Raw genomic sequence first — 20,630 nt, 5'->3', positions numbered from 1 at the left:
TCTGTCAGGAGGAATGTCCAAAATTCACCCAACTTATTGTGGGAAGCTTGTGGAAGGCTACCCGAAACGTTTGACCCAAGTTAAACAATTTAAAGGCAATGCAACCAAAAACTAATTGAGTGTATGTAAACTTCTGACCAACTGGGAATGTGATGAAAGAAATAAAAGCTGAAATAAATAATTCTCTCTACTATTATTCTGACATTTCACATTCTTAAAATAAAGTGGTGATCCTAACTGACCTAAGACAGGGAATTTTTACTAGGATTAAATGTCAGGAATTGTGAAAACTGAGTTTAGATGTCTTTGGCTAAGGTGTATGTAAACTTCTGACTTCAACTGTAGCCACCAAACTCAACCCCACGATTTGAGATAGAGTTGAGCGGCGACTAGTGTGGGCGGACTGGAGCTCCGACCAAACATAAAATGAAAATGTTATAAAAAAATGACAGATTTCAGCACCCAAAGAACAGCACGCATTTACAGTCTATTGTTGGGGTGCTGAAATGTGTCGTTTTTGATCAAAATAAATAATTTTATGTGACGTTGGAGCTCCAGTCCCCCCACACTAGTTGCAGTTCAAATCTATTGTAAATCGTGGAGCTGAGTTTAGTCGGCTAGTCCAGATATTACTGACACAAGCCACATGAATACCCATCAACTCCCCTTTTTTATACAACACTAACTATAACTAACTATAGTAACTAACTAACTATAGTGAGTCTACCCTAACAGACAAATTAGATCTCTTGGTATAGCAGGACAAGGAGGTGTGTCTTTCAAAAAAGTTCTCCCAACCCCTCCCATCGCACCCTTTCTAACCTTAATCTCAGTCATTTTCGAGGGGTTCTAGAACTCAGTTAGTCTTCTGGAGATTTTCCCACACATACACAGATACAAACCTCAGGCTGATCTCTTAATCTCTCACCTAGTTGGGTATCCTTCTACTGCGGCCGTACTTTCCTCACCTTTGACATCCACTCCTCACAGGGACCTCAGGTAGGTACAGCTTTTCTGTCACATTACAGTGCCACTGTACACACTATCAGCCTGTGAGTGACAGTGGACGTGTAATGGTGTGAAACTAGAACCTGTGGAAGTTCTCATTCTGCATTACTCCAGATCATTCGTTGTTTGATTGGCTGCAACACTATGGGAGATAAAAGTGATAAGTGGCAATGGCTTCGTTAGATAAAGTTCTTAAACTTTTTCATCATGTTACATTTTGGTAACCCTAGCTACAACTGTAACACTACAGTTACAGTAAAGGAGGGCATGGTTGAATTATTTATATCCAGACAAGTGTACACTTATCAACATGGGTCTTAATTGCTCATCATGTCTTTATTGCTAGTATGCTAGTATTTAGTTGGATTAATAATTTGAGTTGAATCTTAATTTAACATAAAGCATTTTCATTCAATTAATTAACATTTTGAATTGTAACTATTTCACTTTACAATTTTGACATCTATTTATTTTTGCCATAACGGCTGGTATACAATGAGAGTAAAACTCTGCTATACCATTGGATATTTACAGTGTCATTTCACTATTTCCTATTGTGATTATTTGGGCAAATTGTTTTGTTGTTGTTGTCATTGCAGTGATAGCATTGATTTATTATGCACAAGTTTTTTATTAAGAGAAGTTCCATAACAGTGGTTTTCTATGGTCCACCGGCTGTTAGTCAGCAGTAAATGTGTGACAATAGATTTCTACTAAATCAGATGAGATTAGTTGATTCCATCATATGCTAGATGCTAGGTATATAAAGTAGGACAATAATGTAGTCTATCTGATTTTCTCAGACTCCATCAGACCCTATTATGATCCTCTTTTCTCTTATCACAAGTGACTAAAGATATGGTGCAACATTGTGTCTACTACTAACTACTAACACCCTACTAACACCCTGCACTGTGTGTTACAGAGCAGACCATACTTCCGTTGTTTCAAGAGATTCATTATTTGTTTTGGCTACAATAACTATTTGTTACATTATACCATCAATTCCATTAAATGTGATAAACTCACTTTATATTATGCAAAATTGTCACTGAACTATATCAAATTATCTAAGCACCAGCACCATGCAAGTGCTGAACATCTATAAACAGATTATTTCCATTGAATTAATTTTCAATGGAAATTCAATTTCATTATTACAATTTTTATTTGTTTTTTCCTTAGAAGAACTCAATGTTTTAGCCCAGGGATGTTTCTCTCAATTTCTGTTTTTACAATAATAATATGAATTCCTATAAAGGTCATTTGTTGTAGTCAGCAAACGTTTATTCACTGTTTGTAATTTCAGATAGGTTTATTAATTATTAGGGTCTACTTTCAGCCACGGGCAAATGAGGATTCTTGAAAGGGAAGTTAGAAAAGAACTGCTGCTGTCGAGGGACCATCATGTCTTGAAGTTACATGGGTTTCTTTAAAATGGCATCCACACAAACAACATTATTTGTAAACACTTGAATGTAAATCACATCGGCCTACTGAGATGCCGGTCCTGTCTGGTTGTTGCCATAGGTCAAATCAGGTCCCAACTAGATCTATTCCCCGGGACTCCCTAAGAATGGCAGATTTCTCCAAATCCTTTCTGTTGTTTCAGAGTCAGTGGTTATCTCTGTAAACATGGAGGATTCCACTGAACAGTCTCACTGGGTGTCTCCGGCTCTGCTCAGCTCTGATCCCCTGGCCAGCTTCTCCTCAGAGCCTGGCTTACTACCTCCAGGAGAGGAGGGAGAGCCCTTCTTCTCCAACCATGAGACTGATTTCACCAGCCTGCCCTCCTACTTCTCCAACCCCAGCCACAGCAGGGCTCCATCAGCCTACAGACACAGCTCAGGTCAGCAGTGTGGAACCTTACATAACTTTACAACGTTTATGTTGACCTTTCAGAGTTTAAATTAACATTGAATATAAAAGTATTTGAAAAATGTGTAATGAGGGACTCCCCTGACAACTATGCCCTTCTATTGTATCTCTCTCATACAGTTCGCCAAGTGTACTCCTCACCCTCTCTCCCAAGCAGCCTCCAATGGCTGGAAGGGCCTGGAAGCCACTCTCTGAGCTCTCCTTACAACCCATCAACCTCTACTTGGACCAGTAACCCTTTCACCAAGACTCCACTGCACCCACACACCCCAACCTCCCTTTATGCCTCCAGTGCCACATCCTCGTTTTCCTGCAGAAATGGGTACTCCTCTCCAGGCAGGGATGGCAAGGAAAGTCCCAGGCTTCAGGAGGCCTTGAAGGCCGAGCGCTTGAGTCCTTTAGGGGGAGGTGGTGGAAGCAGTTTTCTGAATCTGACTTCAGCTGCTGGGGGTGTTTACACACCATCTCCCCACTCCCACTCGCAGATGCTGGGCCCCTACAGCTCGTACATAACCTCTCCACAGGACTACAGCACAGCAGGCCTCTACTCTCCAGGGGCATGGATTAACCCCTCCTCCTACTCTCCCAAACTACGTAATAAGATGAGGCTGTCCCCACCAGGTGAGCAAAATCCAGATTTTGGGGGGGTTCAGTAGAGATTAATTACAGACATCTTTATGTGCACTAACTAATATCGTAGGCTAATTATTTGGGGTTCAATACCTGAGGAAGTGGAAACTCAAAACACATGAACTAGATTGCTAACTCTAAATATAATACCCACTGCTAGTAGCCATGTATTCATCCAACAGTAAATGTAATGTCCTAAAAAAACTTTGCAGTTGTAGGCTACCACCTACAGTAGGGCTGTGGGGGTCATTACATTTTGTCAGCCGGTGACTGTAAAGAAAATAACTGCCGGTCTCATGGTAATTGACAGTTAATTAACATAAACAAGTTAAGCATCTCCTGGCTTCCATGTACAGCCTACAATTCACTGATGCAGACATTTGGAACATCTACATTTTAAAAAGTCCATTTAATCAATTTTAAATCCATTTAATATAGCCTACACCATCACAATGAATCCATTATTTATTTTAGACAGGTTTAAAGAAACATGATATGAAGAAAATGTAGTCTATTTCAGAAAAACAGAATAGCATTCTCTGAGTTGTCTTTATGTTAGGCCCTGATATGGGTACATTTAAAAAAAAAAAAAAAAGAAAAGCATGCCATCTGGGTTGCTTAATATAAGGAATTTGAAATGATTTATATTTTTACTTTTGATACTTAAGTATATTTAAATTCAAATATTTTTAGGTTTTTACTGAAGTAGGATTTTACTGGGTGGCTTTCACTTTTACTTGAGTTTTCCTTCAAGGTACCTTTACTTTTACTCAAGAATGACAAGTGGGTACTTTTTCCACCACTGGCTGGCTATATGTTTAGATTTTTAATACATTCTAAGGCTGCATGATGCGACTCTAATGATGATTTGAAAAAGGTTGGATGAAAGGCATGAGCTTTTCTTTGTTTTTTTTGCAGGGTGCACACACTTCAACAGTCACTCATTTACAATTTGACAAACACTTGATAATATTCTCACCAGGCCTCGAATTTCCCGGTGGCATCCCCCTTGTGTGGCCGCAATGCCCCCTAAACAATCCATGCCTTTTGCGGCCAAAATGGGCGTTGTGCCATTGGGCTGAATATAATACACTGAACAAAAGTAGAAACGGAACATGTAAGGTGTTGGTCCCATGTTTCATGAGTTGAAATAAAACATCCCAGCAATTTTCCATATGCACAAAAAGCTTATATCTCTCAAAATTTTGTACACAAATTTGTTTTCATCCCTGTTAGTGGGCATTTCTCCTTTACCAAGATAATCCATTCACTTGACGGGTGTGGCATATCAAAAAGCTGATAAACTCTATGATCATTACATCAATCAACATCAAAATCAACATCAATTGCTCTTAAATACAAGTAAAACTAAATGCATGCTCTTCAACCGATCGCTACCTGTACCTACCCGCCTGTCCAACATTACTACTCTGGACGGCTCCGACTTAGAATACGTGGACAACTACAAATACTTAGGTGTCTGGTTAGACTGTAAACTCTCCTTCCAGACCCATATCAAACATCTCCAATCCAAAGTTAAATCTAGAATTGGCTTCCTATTTCGCAACAAAGCATCCTTCACTCATGCTGCATCCTTCACTCATCCAGCAACTTCGCACAGCCATTGAAGAGGAACTGGGACAACATTCCACAGGCCACAATCAACAGCCTGATCAACTTTTTGGAGGCAAATGGTGGTCACACCAGATACTGACTGGTTTTCTGATTCACGACCCTACCTTTTATTAAGGCATCTGTGACCAGCAGATGGATATCTGTATTTCCAGTCTTGTGAAATCCATATAGTAGGGCCTAATGAATGTATTTAAATTGACTGATTTCCTGATATGAACTGTAACTCAGTCAAATATTTTAAAGTCTCTTGTTGCGTTTATATTTTTGTTCAGTGTAATTATTAATTCCATTCTCCCGGCTGCTGTGCTCCAAAGCACTCTCACTCACATGGCTTTCTCAGATATCTAAATTCTTATTAGCTAATGGCCATCACGTGGTCAGGTCCTTGTCACAGCTAAGAAGTAGGCTACAAGTGAAGACAGGCACATCGGGGATGCAATTGCACGTGTCCCTCTTATCAAATTCCGAGGCGCATATTGAAGATGTTAGAAGAACTGTCCAAATTTAGCCTACTTTTCGTCAGCCAATAAGATGAGCAGGCAAAAGCATTAGCCCATGTCAATCTACTAGCCCCCATCGTACAGAAGTTGACCTCTTCTATTGGACAACTTGTCCTTCTGTGCAATAAATAAATATTCCAAACATGCTCTGGGACAGTTGTGGGATGCGATAGATCCCAAATTAATACAACCACTCGCATCAATTTTTTTTAAAAAAGAAATTAGGCTAATACAACAGATCAGATAAACTATTAGACTATTTCTTCATATTATAAGTGTAGCAATGCGCACACGGCAGTGGGCTAAAAAAGTGTGATTTGTCGATAGTGCAATTCATTAGCGGAAAACACTGTTCTCAAAAATGACCGCAAATGCGATTATGCAAATGCACCTTTATTATAAAGGTGCATTTTTATGGTGAAAATGATTTTCCCCAAATTTGAAACTCGTGCTGCCTATGTATTTCTGTTAGGCTCTACACCCGTTGTAAAGAAGATTAATGTGCTTCATTTTAAGAAGTTATTTGGCCGCTTTAGATAGAGTCCTGGGTACCCGACAGTTGTCAAGTTTGGTAGGCTACTAATGACCATCAGCAGCATCAGAGCTTGGAGAAGCCAAGTTACCATGACTAAATGGTCATGTGGAATTTTATTGTGAATTTGATTGTGTGGTGGCAATATGTTCACCTTAACAGCCCTACAGTATTAACAATGAGACCTATAGGCCTATGCCCTCAACAACAATTGCATTTCGCTCAAGTTCTACTCAATACCTCAAAGCTATACCAAATAGTAGCTATTGAGCTGAATATTCAGAGTTGAGAAATAACAATTATAACTACAGAAAGCTGAGACCCTCCTCTCTTTGACAGTGACAAGGGAATGAAGCTTCCAAAGCTGTGTTTTAACTGCATTTGCATTTTTAAATGTTCAGTGGCGTAAAGTACTACTTAAGTACTTTATTATTTATATTTTTGACTACTACTACTTTCACTCAAGTAGAATTTTACTGGGTGACTATTACTTTTACTCGAGTCATTTTCTATTAAGGTATCTTTACTTTTACTCAAGTATGATGGTTGGGTACTTTTTCCACCACTGGAAATGTTATACGATCAGAACACATTTTTCTCTCAAGCACATGTGGGGGAGAGGAGAGTGGCTCACTCATCACAGCAGCAGGCCTCAGCGAGTGCACAGGCACAGGGGCAGGGCAGACAGTTTTAATACAGGAATCATGAGCATAATGCACTTTACTCTTTGACTAAATCATGCTTTTAGCCTCCCAATAAACTTGATTGAGGTGACAATGTAGAATGTTTTTTGTTTTCTTTATTTTTTTATTTCACCTTTATTTAACCAGGTAAGCCAGTTGAGAACAAGCTCTCATTTACAACTGTGACCTGGCCAAGATAAAGCAAAGCAGTGCAACTAAAACAACAGCACAGAGGTACACATGGGATAAACATACGTACAGTCAACAACACAATATAAAAATCTATGTACAGTGTGTGCAAATGTAGTAAGAGTGATAGATGTGCAGATGATGATGTGCAAGTAGAGTTACTGGGGTGCAAAAGAGCAACAAATAAAAAAAATAACAATATGGGGGATGAGGTAGTTGGGTGTGGTATTTACAGATGGACTGTGTACAGGTACAGTGATTTTTGCAATGCGTACCAGTCATTGGCAGCAGAGAACTGGAAGGAAAGGAGGACAAAGGACATGTTGACTTTGGGGATGACCAGTGAAATATACCTGCTGGAGCACATGCTACGGGTGGGTGTTGCTATGGTGACCAGTGAGCTGAGATAAGGCGGGGCTTTACCTAGCAAAGACTTATAGATGACCTGGAGCCAGCGGGTTTGGAGACGAATATGAAGCGAGGGCCAGCCAATGAGAGCATACAGGTCGCAGTGGTGGGTAGTATATGGGCCTTTGGTGACAAAACGGATGGCACTGTGATAGACTACATCCAATTTGCTGTGTTGAGTGTTGGAGGCTATTTTGTAAATGATCGCCGAAGTTGAGGATCAGTAGGATAGTCAGTTTTACAAGGGTATGTTTGGCAGCATGAGTGAAGGAGGCTTTGTTGTGAAATAGGAAGACAATTCTAGATTTAATTTTGGATTGGAGATGCTTAATGTGAGTCTGGAAGGAGAGTTTACAGTCTAACCAGACACCTAGTTATTTGCAGTTGTCCACATATTCTAAGTCAGAACCGTCCAGCGTAGTGATGCTAGTCGGGCGGGCGGGTGCGGGCAGCAATCTGTTGAAGAGCATGCATTTAGTTTTACTAGCATTTAAAAGCAGTTGGAAGCCACGGAATGAGTGTTGTATGGCATTGAAGCTCATTTGGAGGTTTATTCACACAGTGTCCAAAGGGCCAGATGTATACAGAATGGTGTCGTCTGCTTAGAGGTGGATCAGAGAATCACTCGTAGCAAGAGCGACATCATTGATATATACAGAGAAAAGAGTCGGCACGAGGTTTGAACCCCGTGGCACCCCATAGAGACTGCCAGAGGTCTATTTGAGAAGTAGTTGGTGAACCAGGCGAGGCAGTCATTTGAGAAACCAAGGCTATTGAGTCTGCCGATAAGAATGCGATGATTGACAGAGTCGAAAGCCTAGGCCAGGTCGATGAAGACGGCTGCACAGTACAGTACTGTCTTTTATCGACGGCGTTTATGATATTGTTTAGGACCTTGACCGTGGCTGAGGTGGACCCATGACCAGTAGAACCTTGAATTGTTTGGGCACAGACCTGGATAGTATGACAGAACACTTCAAGCTATCTCTGCAGTAGATTGAAACTCCGCCCCCTTTGGCAGTTCTTATCTTATCTTGTTGGATAATGTTGTAGTTGGGGATGGAAATTTCAGAATTTTTGGTGACCTTCCTAAGCCAGGATTCAGACACGGCTCGGACATCTGGGTTGGCTGAGTGTGCTAAAGCAGTGAATAAAACAAATTTAGGGAGGAGGCTTCTAATGTTAACATGCAAGAAACCAAGGCTTTTACGGTTACAGAAGTCAACAAATGAGAGCGCCTGGGGAATGTGAGTGGTGCTGAGGGCTACAGGGCCTGGGTTAACCTCTACATCACCAGAGGAACAGAGGAGGAGTAGGATAAGGGTACGGCTAAAGGCTATAAGAACTGGTAGTCTAGTGCGTTGGGAACAGAGAATAAAAGGAGCAGATTTCTGGGTGTGGTAGAATAGATTCAGAGCATAATGTACAGACAAGGGTATGGTAGGATGTGAATACAGTGGAGGTAAACCTAGGCACTGAGTGACGATGAGAGAGGTTGTGTCTCTGGTGGCACAAGTTAAGCCAGGTGAGGTCTCAAAATGTGTGGGGGGTGGGACGAAAGAGCTATCTAAGGCATGTTGGGCGGGTTTGGGGGATCTACAGTGAAATAAAACAATAATAACTAACCTAAACAGCAGTAGACAAGGCATATTGACATTAGGGAGAGGCATGTGTAGCCGAGTGATCATAGGGTCCAATAAGCAGCAATAGGTGAGTCAGGGAGCCGTTCGGTCATCGCTACTACGCTAGGCGAGCTGGAGACACGGCGATTCAGAAAGTTAGCGGGCCGGGGCTAGCAGATGGGTCTTCGCGACGTCGCAACGGAAAAGCCTGTTGAAACCACCTCGGACGATTACGTCAGCAGACGTAATAATGGATAGTGATGGATCGGCGCGGCTCCGTGTTGGCAATAAAGGGCCCAGGCCAATTGGCAAAAGAGGTGATGTAGCCCAAGAATTAGCTGGTAGACCTCTTCGGCTAGCTGGGAGATGGGCCTAGCTCGAAGCTAGCTCAAGGCTAACTGTTGCTTCGGGACAAAGGTGTTAGCCAGCAGTAGCCATGTACTCTTTCTACATTTATAGGAGCTCTTTCTGTTTTTTACTATCCATGATCTTAGCTGTCTAACTGATGACACTAGAGTCTGGGAGTCAGAACAGGTCTCTGCTGATGTCGCATTTGACTTTGAATGTGAGTTTGCATGACCTCAGCTCAGCCTATCACAAAACTGTCCGTTGCACACTAATCAGCCAAAGGCTCATTATATACTAAACAAAAATATAAACGCAACATCGAACAATTTCAACAATTTTAATGAGTTACCGTTCATATAAGGAAATCAGTCAATTGAAATAAATTCATTAGGTGTCACGTCCTGACCTTAGCTCCTTTTTTATGTCTCCATTTTAGTTTGCTCAGGGCGTGAGTTGGGGTGGGCATTCTATGTTTTGTGTTCTATGTTTTCTATTTCTATGTGTTTGGCCTGGTATGGTTCCCAATCAGAGGCAGCTGGCAATCGTTGTCTCTGATTGAGAACCATACTTAGGTGTCTGTGTTTTCCATACAGAACTGTTTCGTCTTTTTTCATTTATTTCTCTTGTTCTTTTATATTCTGTGTTCAGTTTATTAAATATATTATGGACACTTACCACACTGCGCATTGGTCCGATATTTCATACTCGTCGTCAGAGGAAGAAGAAAACCGTTACATTAGGCCCTAATCTATGGATTTCACTTGACTGGGCTGGGGCGCAGCCATGGCTGGCCATGGGAGGGCATAGGCCCATCCACTTGTGAGCCAGGCCCACCTACTAGGGAGCCAGGCCCAGCCAATCAGAATGAGTTTTTCCTCACAAAAGGGCTTCATTTTAGACAGAAATACTCCTCAGGTCTCCTGAGTGGCGCAGTGGTCTAAGGCACTGCTTCGCAGTGCTAGCTATGCCACTAAAGATTCTTGGTTTGAGTCCAGGCTCTATCGCGACCAGCACATTGGTGCGGCTGGCTTCCAGATTAAGTGGGCATTGTGTTGGGTTGTGTTTCGGAGGATGCACGGCTCTCGATCTTCGCCTCTCCACACGGGAGTTGCAGCGATGAGACAAGACTGTAACTACCAATTGGATACCATGAAAAAGGGGGTAAACATTTTTACAAATTTAAATAAAAAATAAATAAAATAAATTAGTCCTCAGTTTCAACAGCTGTCCGGGTGGCTGGTCTTAGACTCTCCTGTAGGTGAAGAAGCCGGATGTGGAGGTCCTGGGCTGGCATGATTACACATGGTCTCGGTTGTGATGCCAGTTGGACGTACTGCCAAATTCTCTAAAACGACGTTGGAGGCGGTTTATGGTAGAGAAATTAATATTCAACTATCTGGCACCAGCTCTGGGGGACATTCCTGCAGTCAGCATGCCAATCGCATGCTCCCTCAAACCTTGAGACATCTGTGGCATTGTGTTGTGTGACAAAATTGCACATTTTAGAGTGGCCTTTTATTGTCCCCAGCACAAGGTGCACCTGTGTAATGATCGTGCTGTTTAATAACCTCTCTGGGCTAGGGGGCGGTATTTTCTCGTCCGGATGAAAAGCATGCCCAAAGTAAACTGCCTGCTACTCAGGCCCAGAAGATTTGGATAGAAAACACTCTGAAGTTTCTATAACTGTTTGAATAATGTCTGTGAGTATAACAGAACTGATTTGGTAGGCGAAACCCCAAGCACAATCCATCCAGCGAATTTGTTTTTTGAGGACAATCTATTTTCTATTGGTTTTCTATGGCAAGCCAGTTTTAATAGAAATATGCTTGCAGTTCCTAATTGGTTGATGTTTTTCCTTTGAGTAGTGAAGAAGTAGCCCTTTCCATTCTGGGTGTATAGCCAAGTGTACTCTTTTGTTTGGGGCGCGTGACCTGAAGCTCGCTCCGCCTTTTTGAAATCTGACATGGTGGCTGGATTAACAACACGTTCAGCTTTAATTTGGTGTATTGCACTTGTGATTGTATAAAAGTTAAATATTTTGAATAATTTAATTTGAATTTGGCGCTCTGCCATTTCACCGGGTGTTGTCAAATCAATCCCGCTAACGGGATCTGATCCATAAGAATTAATCAGCTTCTTGATATGCCACACCTGTCAGGTGGATGGATTATCTTGGCAAAGTAGAAATGCTCACTAACAGGGATGTGAACAAATATGTGCACCAAATTTGAGAGAAAGAAGCTTTTTGTTCATATGGAACATTTCTGGGGATCTTATATTTCAGCTCATGAAACATGGGACCAACACTTTACATGTTGGGTTTACATTTTTGTCCAGTTTATATTAAGAAATTGCGCAACGTGCCCATGGTCCGCCAGCCATGTTAGGTTTTTGAATTGTTTTATTTTTATATAGTTTAAGTTTTGTGTATTAATTTCAACCAGCCCACCCAACTAAAAAATGGTCCAGCCCAATAGGTATTTGCCAGAATTTCCAGATGGCCAATCCACCCATGCTTTCCTCTGAACATCCTTTGGGATTTCAGAGTATTCTTTGGGACAAATGACTGGTAGGAGACTGATGTAGTGTGTTTGTGATTTGTGGTAGACGCCAGGGAGTGCGTCAACTGTGGAGCCACTAACACCCCTCTATGGCGTCGAGATGGGACAGGACACTACCTGTGTAACGCCTGTGGGCTTTATCACAAGATGAATGGCCAAAACCGTCCCCTGATCCGGCCAAAGAAAAGACTGGTATGATATGGCACAAGGATTGGATAAGCTAATCAGTTGTAAATTCTATTGTGTTGACATGCCAATCTACTGATTGAAAAACTCAAAGATTCCAAATGAACATTGGAACTCACCTTTCATCCACAGAATTGATGTACATTCCTCTCTCTCTGTTTCAGATTATCAGTAAGCGGGCTGGGACACAATGTGCCAACTGTAACACCAGCACCACCACATTGTGGAGACGGAACGCCAGCGGTGAGCCTGTGTGCAACGCCTGTGGACTCTACTTCAAGCTGCACAACGTGAGTCAATGAACAAGATACACTGATACAGTATACTGACTGCTAGAGAGCTACTATTACCAGCTTCTAGCTAGCACCCCTTCACTGGTTAAAAAGACAAAACCCCACACAACTCCAAGCTACTGAACCCTAGTCATTGAACCGCAATAGCGGTTTGTTTTAGATCTACCTCATGTAGTATAGTAGTTTCAGGGTAATAACGGAGAAAGAGAATGTACTAACTTATGTATATGAAGTAAAGGCACACTTCTCTTTTCACAGGTCAACAGACCCCTTACTATGAAGAAAGACGGTATCCAAACACGAAACCGTAAAGTGTCCAACAAGAACAAGAAGGGCAAGATGAGTGCCATGTTGGAGCAATACCCTGACCTATCACAGGGTCCCACCCTCGATTACCACGGGGGCCCTTACTCCCTGGGCCCAGGGTCACTGCTCTCCTACAGCCACACCCCTCACTTCCTCCCCCCCCCTTCCGGCCTGCACCCATCTGCCAACCTGTCCTACACCCAACACCCTAACACTGCCATGGTGCCCACTCTGGTGTGAAACAGACCTGGGCATATGCAGACCCATAAAGGCAGCACCATACAGAGCATACAGACACAAAGTAGCCTACTGAGGAAAAGCTTCTTTGTAGCAATGGATGCCCTGTACATAAATGCATTTATACTTGCTTACCAATTTTGTGTGTGAAGTTGATCTTGTCTAAACACTGGTCATAATATGGTGGCAAATTTTTTCAAGATCAAAAAATTTAAACTTTTACAGAATAATTTGACTGTATTTTGTTAAAAGGCATATTCTATGTTTCTGAAAAGTAAAACAATAAAAGTAAAGTTTATACGTCCCACTGTGGTCATTGATACGGCTAACACTGGTATGAGCTTGTAGCTGTATTTTGTAAATACGCACCGACTACAGTTGCCACATCCCTTTCAAATGTTTATGATTTTAGTAGACCAATGTGAAAGGGCATTCAAATGTGAAATTGTTTTGCATTTGCTACATTTCTATATTTGTCATTTCTTACAAGCTCCACATAAACAATAAAACATGAATGGTAATATTAAGAAAACTTCTATATTATTTCTGGTTAATTACTAAACAAATACCTGGGTTTTAGGCACAAGTTGGTCATTTTCAATGTGTAAATGGTATTTAAATTATCAGCACTGTTTCAGGTGCTGCAGTGAGTATCACTATAGTGGCATTGTACTCTCACTTGCTGAGGTATAATGGTGTCTTTGTCCAGGTTCTGTTGGGGTAAGGCTCTGACAGTGGAATTGTATTGGAAGCACCAGACATGCAAATCCTCGGTTTTCCATTAAGCTGCGGGAAAGTGACAAAACATTTAACTCAAGTGAGGAACTTGTGCCAGGTTCTAAATGTAGATTGATGTGGCATTACTTACCGTTAGGTGAACAAAAAATGACACATGCGCACAAACACACACACCATGGGCACATAGTGTTCCACAAACACCTGCATGCTCATGGTGTTTCATGCATTACACCATTTCCCTGCTGTTTGCTATGGTGCGTGAACGCAAAGGTCATGTATTAACAACAAACAACATTTGCTTTGTAATAACTCAGAAACAAATATGATATGACAGTTTGATGTTCTGATTAAAATCAGAATACAGGCAGAATAAATATATTCAAATCAATACGATGTGATAATATCTAACTGTAAGTCGTTCTGGATAAAAGCATCTGCTAAATGACATTTTTTGAATGTAAAATGTAGCATGGCTGAACTAGGCAACATTCAACCTGCTATATGTACAGATTGGTATGGACAAGTACATCTCAATATAATATAGAAGTTGTGACCTCGAAAGTCTCTTTTTCTATTTCATGGTGGGGAGTGGGGTTGGGGTTATTCAGTACAGTGGCTGTCGGACTACTGATAACTTATCACTGAAGCCACACTCTAAACCACCCACCTGCTGCCAAAAGCCAATCATACACACTCCCCTCCAGTTACTCACTAAGAGGCTCTGCAGTGCACATAGGTACTCAGCCCAATGGTCACGCATGCTTCAACAGACTTAATCTAACAATAGACAGACTATTCAATCTAAACAGACACATCAATCTAACAATAATGATTATCACAGTAATATTAATCCAATGATAATATCAAACTAATAAATGACAGTATGACAACAGTCACATTTGAATAAAAAACGTTATTTGTGGTGTCAAGCTATTCATGAGGCATGACCATAAAGAAGGCTACATTTGTGAGCAGCTCTCTAAAGATAATAATTTTGACTTCAGTATTACTGTACATTCCTGTACATAAACTTATTTTCAAAAACACAATAATATCTTCTTAAACATGCCAAGCTGTGGACATAAATCCCGACAAATAGATTCAATGGACCAGATCTAGATGTAAACAGTCATTTGCAAAGTTGTGTTTATACACCCTTGAATCCACGCTTCACTGACATGACGGTCACAGGGAGAAAGGACTCTGACATGACGGTCACAGGGAGAAAGGACTCTGACATGACGGTCACAGGGAGAAAGGACTCTGACATGACGGTCACAGGGAGAAAGGACTCTGACATGACGGTCACAGGGAGAAAGGACTCTGACATGACGGTCACAGGGAGAAAGGACTCTGACATGACGGTCACAGGGAGAAAGGACTCTGACATGACGGTCACAGGGAGAAAGGACTCTGACATGACGGTCACAGGGAGAAAGGACTCTGACATGACGGTCACAGGGAGAAAGGACTCTGACATTACCTTTATTTATGCCACATTGGACCTTTATTTATGCCACATTTTGTTTCAGCCTTGTGAGCACACCACCCTGTTGCAAGAAGAGCCAGTGAACATAGGGACATGCCACCTAGACTCAAGCTTACATCCACTTTCATTATGAGAGCGGATCATAATCGTCTTCAGCCTGCTTTTGAAGAATGCATATCAAAAATGAACTTCATACAGTATGATTTCCAGGGCTCTCTGACCATAGTGTCAAGCCAATGTATATGAAATAAATCACTGAGAATTCAGCCATCTCTATCCCTCCTAATATTATATATAGTATATATACAATACATGCTCTCTATAATAATTTATTTTTGAATACACAACTTTGCCTGTTTTTCTTCCTCTCACTGTTTTGTGAGCTTAAACAAAAGTTGAGTTAGTGAATATGACATGAGAATATGAAGAGTAAGAGTTAGATTCTCCTAGAGGCTGGTGAGTTTCCATAGTTTATTCAGCCTTTCCTTAATTGGCTTTATCTGCTGGTGCGGCCAGCTATGGTTTGGGGAAATGGCAAAAAATGACAGGGAGAGATTAGCAACCACAGGCCATCCGTTGGTTCCCATCTGTCTATTCCATTGACACTTTCAGTATTATTCTTTGAGAAGTCATTGCTTCATGTGTTTTGAATATCGTACACTCCAATGAATAGATATATTAGTATGTTATCAGAAATAACCTAAAAGTTTGGTATCAGCCTATGTGATCATTTTTCAGAGTAAAACATCAAACATTGTGTAAGAAAAAACACCACTATGTGAATCTAATTCTGCTCTTGTGAAATGACTGCAGTTATGTTTTGTATGTGCTGTACATGTTCTGTACCTGCTCTTGAATATACATTTACGTTGAAAAAGACAAAAAAGTAGGATAAGAAATAAATATACATTATTTACAACTACATGTATATATATACAAATATTGAATTCAAAGGGATTGTTATAGCCAGGGCTAATCATGTCAGTGCACAAGCAGACTGGGCTTATGTAAACATGACAAACTCTTAAGTTCTATTTTCGTTGATTTAGCGTTTATGTGCTGGAGGTAAACTAGATGTGGCTCGTATTACACATCATTGGTGTTTACAATGATATACATTCAAATATTAAATTAAAAGGGATTGTGATGTCTTCTTTTAATTGTGCAAGGGTAGAAGGACTATGATTCCAAACCAAGTTGGATGTTTCACTGCCATCAGTACTGTAGATAATTTCCAAACTCTACTAGCGAGGAGCTCCGAGAGACAATGTTATATTGGCAGTATATTAGAGGTAGACTTTTCAGAGCAACACTTTCTCTGGGAAACAGGACAAGGTATTCCTGACATGTTGCACATGATTTGAGGGTGAAAAATAGTCGCTTCAGAAATTGTATTTGTTGAGAACATGCACCCCCTAAAGGCATATTATGAGAATGCAGCATGGACAAATCTGAATTAATTATTTTCTCTATGTTCTCACTATCTGTGTTGAAATGTTGTCTGTGAATCACATAGAAAACCCCCACTTAAAACATAAATGTTTTATTATTTAGTGCATGCCTGAAACTCCAGTACAGCAAGGAAAGAACGTAACATTTTAAAGAAATTGTCACATTGAAACTAAAGGTTTCAGTTAAAGGCCCAATGCAGTAAAAAACATGATATTACTATGTTTTATATATATTTTCACTAAGAGGTTGGTAGAATACTGTGAAAATGATGATAATGCCCATTTTGCAAGAGCTGTTACCCCTCCCTACTAAGACCACAACCAGAGTCCTAGCTGAAATTCCCTTGCTAAGGGAGTAAAAAATAAATTTAAAAAAATTACCATTTTCATTGAAATCACAGTAAGGTACTTAATTGTTGCACCGAAATGATTACATATGAAGATAAAAACAGCAGCATTGGGCCTTTAACACAAAATAAAAAAACAATATTCTAAAATCTTCAATGTAATTGGTCAAATGTCAATTTGGAAAGAATGTATTTAGTTGGTACTAGGGTAACACACAAACCTAAAAATAAAAAACCCTGTAAAGGGTAACACACAAACCTAAAAATACATAAACAATCTCCTATGTCCTACCACACCAGCTGTAGTTTTCCCATTCACGCATAGCTTCAGGTCCATTTAAAGCACCTCCAGTCTCAAATGCAACACCCTCTATCCAAGTTTTTTAAAAATAAAACCAATAATAATTATAAAAGTAAGAAAATAATGTCATAAAATGTTATTTTACATATTACTTTTCAAATGTAAAAACAAATGTTACAGAGTGCAGGACAGGAGAGGTGAGTTGTGAGACATCTCACCAAGCTACATATTCATTGCCCAAAAACTGTTATAGCCATGGCTAATCATAAGGTTTCTGTCAGTGCACAAGCAGACTGTGCTTATGTAAACAAACTATAAAAGTTATATTTTTGTTGATTTTGTGTTTATATGTGCTGGGGGTAAACTAGATGTGGCTCATATTACACCACTTCATTGGCGTTTCTTCATGATGAGAGTGCCGACCAGCACTCCTGAAAGCAGAATCACCCCAACTAGCAGCCATTTAATTATGCTCTCCTGGGACCGTCGAACGTCTGCAGCAGCATCTCTGCCAAAGATCTCTGCAAAACGGTCCTTTCAAGGAACAGAGACAGAGGAAGATTAATACAGTGAACTATGTGTTAGCAGCCCAGCTGTTTGCCAGAGTACTTCTCTGTAGCTTCACCCTTTAGTATAGTCTATCATGGTATTCTCTATTTCTCAGAGTGGGTGCAGCAAAGGATGCGCACGCACGCGCACACACACACAATAGTGTTGACAATGAGAATGTATTACTAAATCCCATAACAAGGATGTATAATGTGCAGATTAAAGTATCAGCTCCAACCTACCCATCCGCCTTGGCTCTGGATCCAGGGCTGGATATGGTTGTCCAGATAGGTGGTCATCCAATCTGCGATGCGCGCCACCAGCGGGCTCATATCCTTCTCAACACACTCAACACACAAGGCCCCGCCGAAAGCAAACAGACCCACCACGCGACCCCAGTTGACCCCGTCCCTGAACACTTCGTCCATCACACTCTCAAAGCTGTGGTAGGCTGTGGCAGGGGTGATGTGGAGCTGGGAGGAGAGGTCACTGAAGGCACGGGTGTAGCGTAGCTCAAACTCATCCACTGAGTCCCGTAGTGCTGCTTTCACTGGCTCCATGCCCCCCTGTGGAGATGAGGGCTTCGCCAAATTGCTTCTGCTGTTCCGGTAGTTCCCCACAGACCCATTTGCAATGGCCTCATCTCCGTCAGTCCGTCCACTTGCACCCTCCAGCCCCAATTGACAACATGAATAATTCCTCTGGGACAGTCTATAGCTTATAAAAAACACCACCAGTTCCCTGTTACTGTAAGACATCTTTTCCACCTTCTATGCACCCTCTTTAGCCATTGACTTTTCACTCTATTTGGATTCCCAGGGCTCTTCTGCCATACCTCACACTAACTGAGATGTCTGGAATAAAGGCTTGCTGTCTGGCAGTTTCCTCTGGGCTGCAACAAGTTATCATACCCTGGAAGAAAAAAAACACTCACAAATTCTCTGGTGCAGAAAACATGAAAACACTGGATTCTATTGTTCATTGTTATTAAGAATGGAACTCTGCCCCAGCAGCATCACAATCACCTTGAAATACTGCACTGCTAAACCCAGGTCTGTTGGGTATGGTAGATGTTTATTTTTTATTTTTTTGACACATAACTGTATGAAACTTATTACGCCATACCATTGGGGCGCCGCTTTGATGTCAGGTAACGTTAGCAAGCTATCGGTCTTGGCTATCTAAAGCTATAACCATCATGTTAATCATTTCCACCGAACAATGCACTTTTTTGGCTATATACAACGAACCAACTAATATAGCTACTATTTTACATTATAGCACGTTTGACAAGAGTGCATACCAAATTGTCAAAATGTATTTGCGTTAATGCTGCGCTACTGCCATATACATGGATTTCAAAGATCAAAAACAAACGTATTGAGATCAAGTTAATACCACCTAGGGTACAAGTGACAAACAAGCAGACATTTCCTAATACGGTATTCATAAAATAAGTCAAATGTATGTATGTATACGTAACTAGCAAATTAGCATCGCCGCTACCTAGCTACACATGACAGCTGCTTTTACACTCACTATACAAGCTTCCCATCTCCATAGCAATATTTCTAAACCAATCTTTTTAAAATATCATGGTCTGTCATACTTACAATTGCAAATAAGACTCAAGTACCGTTCAATAAATAAGTATCGATTTTTTAAAAGGTAAATTCCATTTTTGTGCATAAAAGCATTTAAAATAACGACATATTTCAAGCGAATTGGAGCGGAGAGAAGGCCAATAATGCCATTGGCCAGTTTTGTCACGTAGATCGGATGTTCCGCCTTCTAACAAAATGAATCACCAATCAAAGACACACCGGAAGTTGAGATCGTGTTCAAATTATCGCGGGCAGATTATCCGTGTTCAGATATTTATGTCAACGTGTTCCCACAAAGATTTTGGAGTATAATCTCTAGTATAGAGAGTGGTGCAGCGTCTAATGCACTGCATCTCAGTGCAAGAGGTGTCCCTAGTTCAAATCCAGGCTGTATCACATCAGGTTGTGATTGGGAGTCCCATAGGGCTGCGCACAATTGGCCGAGGTTTGGCTGGGGTAGGCGTCATTGTAACTAAGAGTGAGTTCTTAACTGACTTGACAGCACCAGTCAAAAGTTTGGACACATATTTTCAACATTGTATAATAATATTGAAGACATCAAAACTATGGAATCATGTAGTAACCAGTGTTAAACAAATCAAAATATAGATTTTAGATTCTTCAAAGTAACCACTCTTTGCCTTGACAGTTTTGCACTCTTGTCATTCTGTCAACCAGCTTCACCAGGAATGCTTTTCCAACAGTCTTGAAGGAGTTCCCACATATGCGGAGCACTTGTTGGCTGCTTTTCCTTCACTTTTCGGTCCAATTCATCCCAAACCATCTTAATTGGGTTGAGGTCGGGAGATTGTGGAGGCCAGGTCTTCTGATGAAGCACTCCATCACTCTCCTTTGTCAAATAGCCCTTGTCCTTGTCCTGTTGAAAAACAAATGATAGTCCCAAAAAGCACAACCATGGCATATCGCTGCAGTAGCCAAGATAGTTAAATGTGCCTTGATTTCTAAATAAATCAGTGTCACCAGCAAAGCACCCCCACACATCACACCTCCTCCTCCATGCTTCACGGTGGGAACCACACATGCAGAGATCATCTGTTCATCTACTCTGCGTCTCACAAAAACACAGAAGCTGGAAGTAAAAATAAAAAATTTGGACTCAGACCAAAGGACAGAT

General features: G+C 41.0%; 2 protein-coding genes across 4 annotated transcripts; one reads left to right on the top strand and one right to left on the bottom strand.

Annotated features, from left to right (window-relative positions):
- Positions 1 to 742: 742 nt before the first annotated feature.
- gata1a (GATA binding protein 1a) lies at positions 743 to 13,548 on the top strand. 2 transcript variants are annotated; one of them, XM_021569745.3, is made up of 6 exons: positions 743 to 999; positions 2,621 to 2,857; positions 3,007 to 3,507; positions 12,041 to 12,186; positions 12,345 to 12,470; positions 12,732 to 13,548. In XM_021569745.3, exons 2-6 carry the CDS (start codon positions 2,644 to 2,646, stop codon positions 13,017 to 13,019), a joined length of 1,275 nt encoding a protein of 424 aa, XP_021425420.2. In that variant the 5' UTR covers positions 743 to 999; positions 2,621 to 2,643; the 3' UTR covers positions 13,020 to 13,548. The 2 variants fall into 2 exon arrangements, with proteins under 2 accessions (XP_021425420.2, XP_090062205.1); XM_090206079.1 differs by lacking the exons at positions 12,041 to 12,186; positions 12,345 to 12,470; positions 12,732 to 13,548 and adding an exon at positions 7,014 to 8,843 and having other exon boundaries at positions 768 to 999.
- A 3,222-nt stretch (positions 13,549 to 16,770) lies between these two features.
- LOC110494565 (bcl-2-like protein 1) lies at positions 16,771 to 19,710 on the bottom strand. 2 transcript variants are annotated; one of them, XM_021569743.3, is made up of 3 exons: positions 19,505 to 19,710; positions 18,134 to 18,803; positions 16,771 to 17,876 (listed from the first exon to the last, which is right to left on the bottom strand). In XM_021569743.3, exons 2-3 carry the CDS (start codon positions 18,647 to 18,649, stop codon positions 17,733 to 17,735), a joined length of 660 nt encoding a protein of 219 aa, XP_021425418.1. In that variant the 5' UTR covers positions 18,650 to 18,803; positions 19,505 to 19,710; the 3' UTR covers positions 16,771 to 17,732. The 2 variants fall into 2 exon arrangements, with proteins under 2 accessions (XP_021425418.1, XP_021425419.1); XM_021569744.3 differs by having other exon boundaries at positions 18,917 to 19,668.
- Positions 19,711 to 20,630: the final 920 nt, after the last annotated feature.

This window comes from Oncorhynchus mykiss, chromosome 17, assembly GCF_057628025.1.
Source record: "Oncorhynchus mykiss isolate SJ-2025 chromosome 17, ASM5762802v1, whole genome shotgun sequence".
Lineage (NCBI taxonomy): Eukaryota > Metazoa > Chordata > Actinopteri > Salmoniformes > Salmonidae > Oncorhynchus > Oncorhynchus mykiss.
This window is presented reverse-complemented; position numbering and strand designations above follow the sequence as displayed.

Bases quoted from the DNA above. Each gene is read 5' to 3' on its own strand.
- gata1a (XM_021569745.3), top strand. From the start codon at position 2,644: ATGGAGGATTCCACTGAACAGTCTCACTGGGTGTCTCCGGCTCTGCTC. The intron at 2,858-3,006 runs GTCAGCAGTGTG...TCTCTCATACAG, and splicing joins AGCCTACAGACACAGCTCAG to TTCGCCAAGTGTACTCCTCA. The intron at 3,508-12,040 runs GTGAGCAAAATC...GATTTGTGGTAG, and splicing joins GATGAGGCTGTCCCCACCAG to ACGCCAGGGAGTGCGTCAAC.
- LOC110494565 (XM_021569743.3), bottom strand. From the start codon at position 18,649: ATGTCTTACAGTAACAGGGAACTGGTGGTGTTTTTTATAAGCTATAGA. The intron at 17,877-18,133 runs GTAGGTTGGAGC...GTTCCTTGAAAG, and splicing joins TCCAGAGCCAAGGCGGATGG to GACCGTTTTGCAGAGATCTT.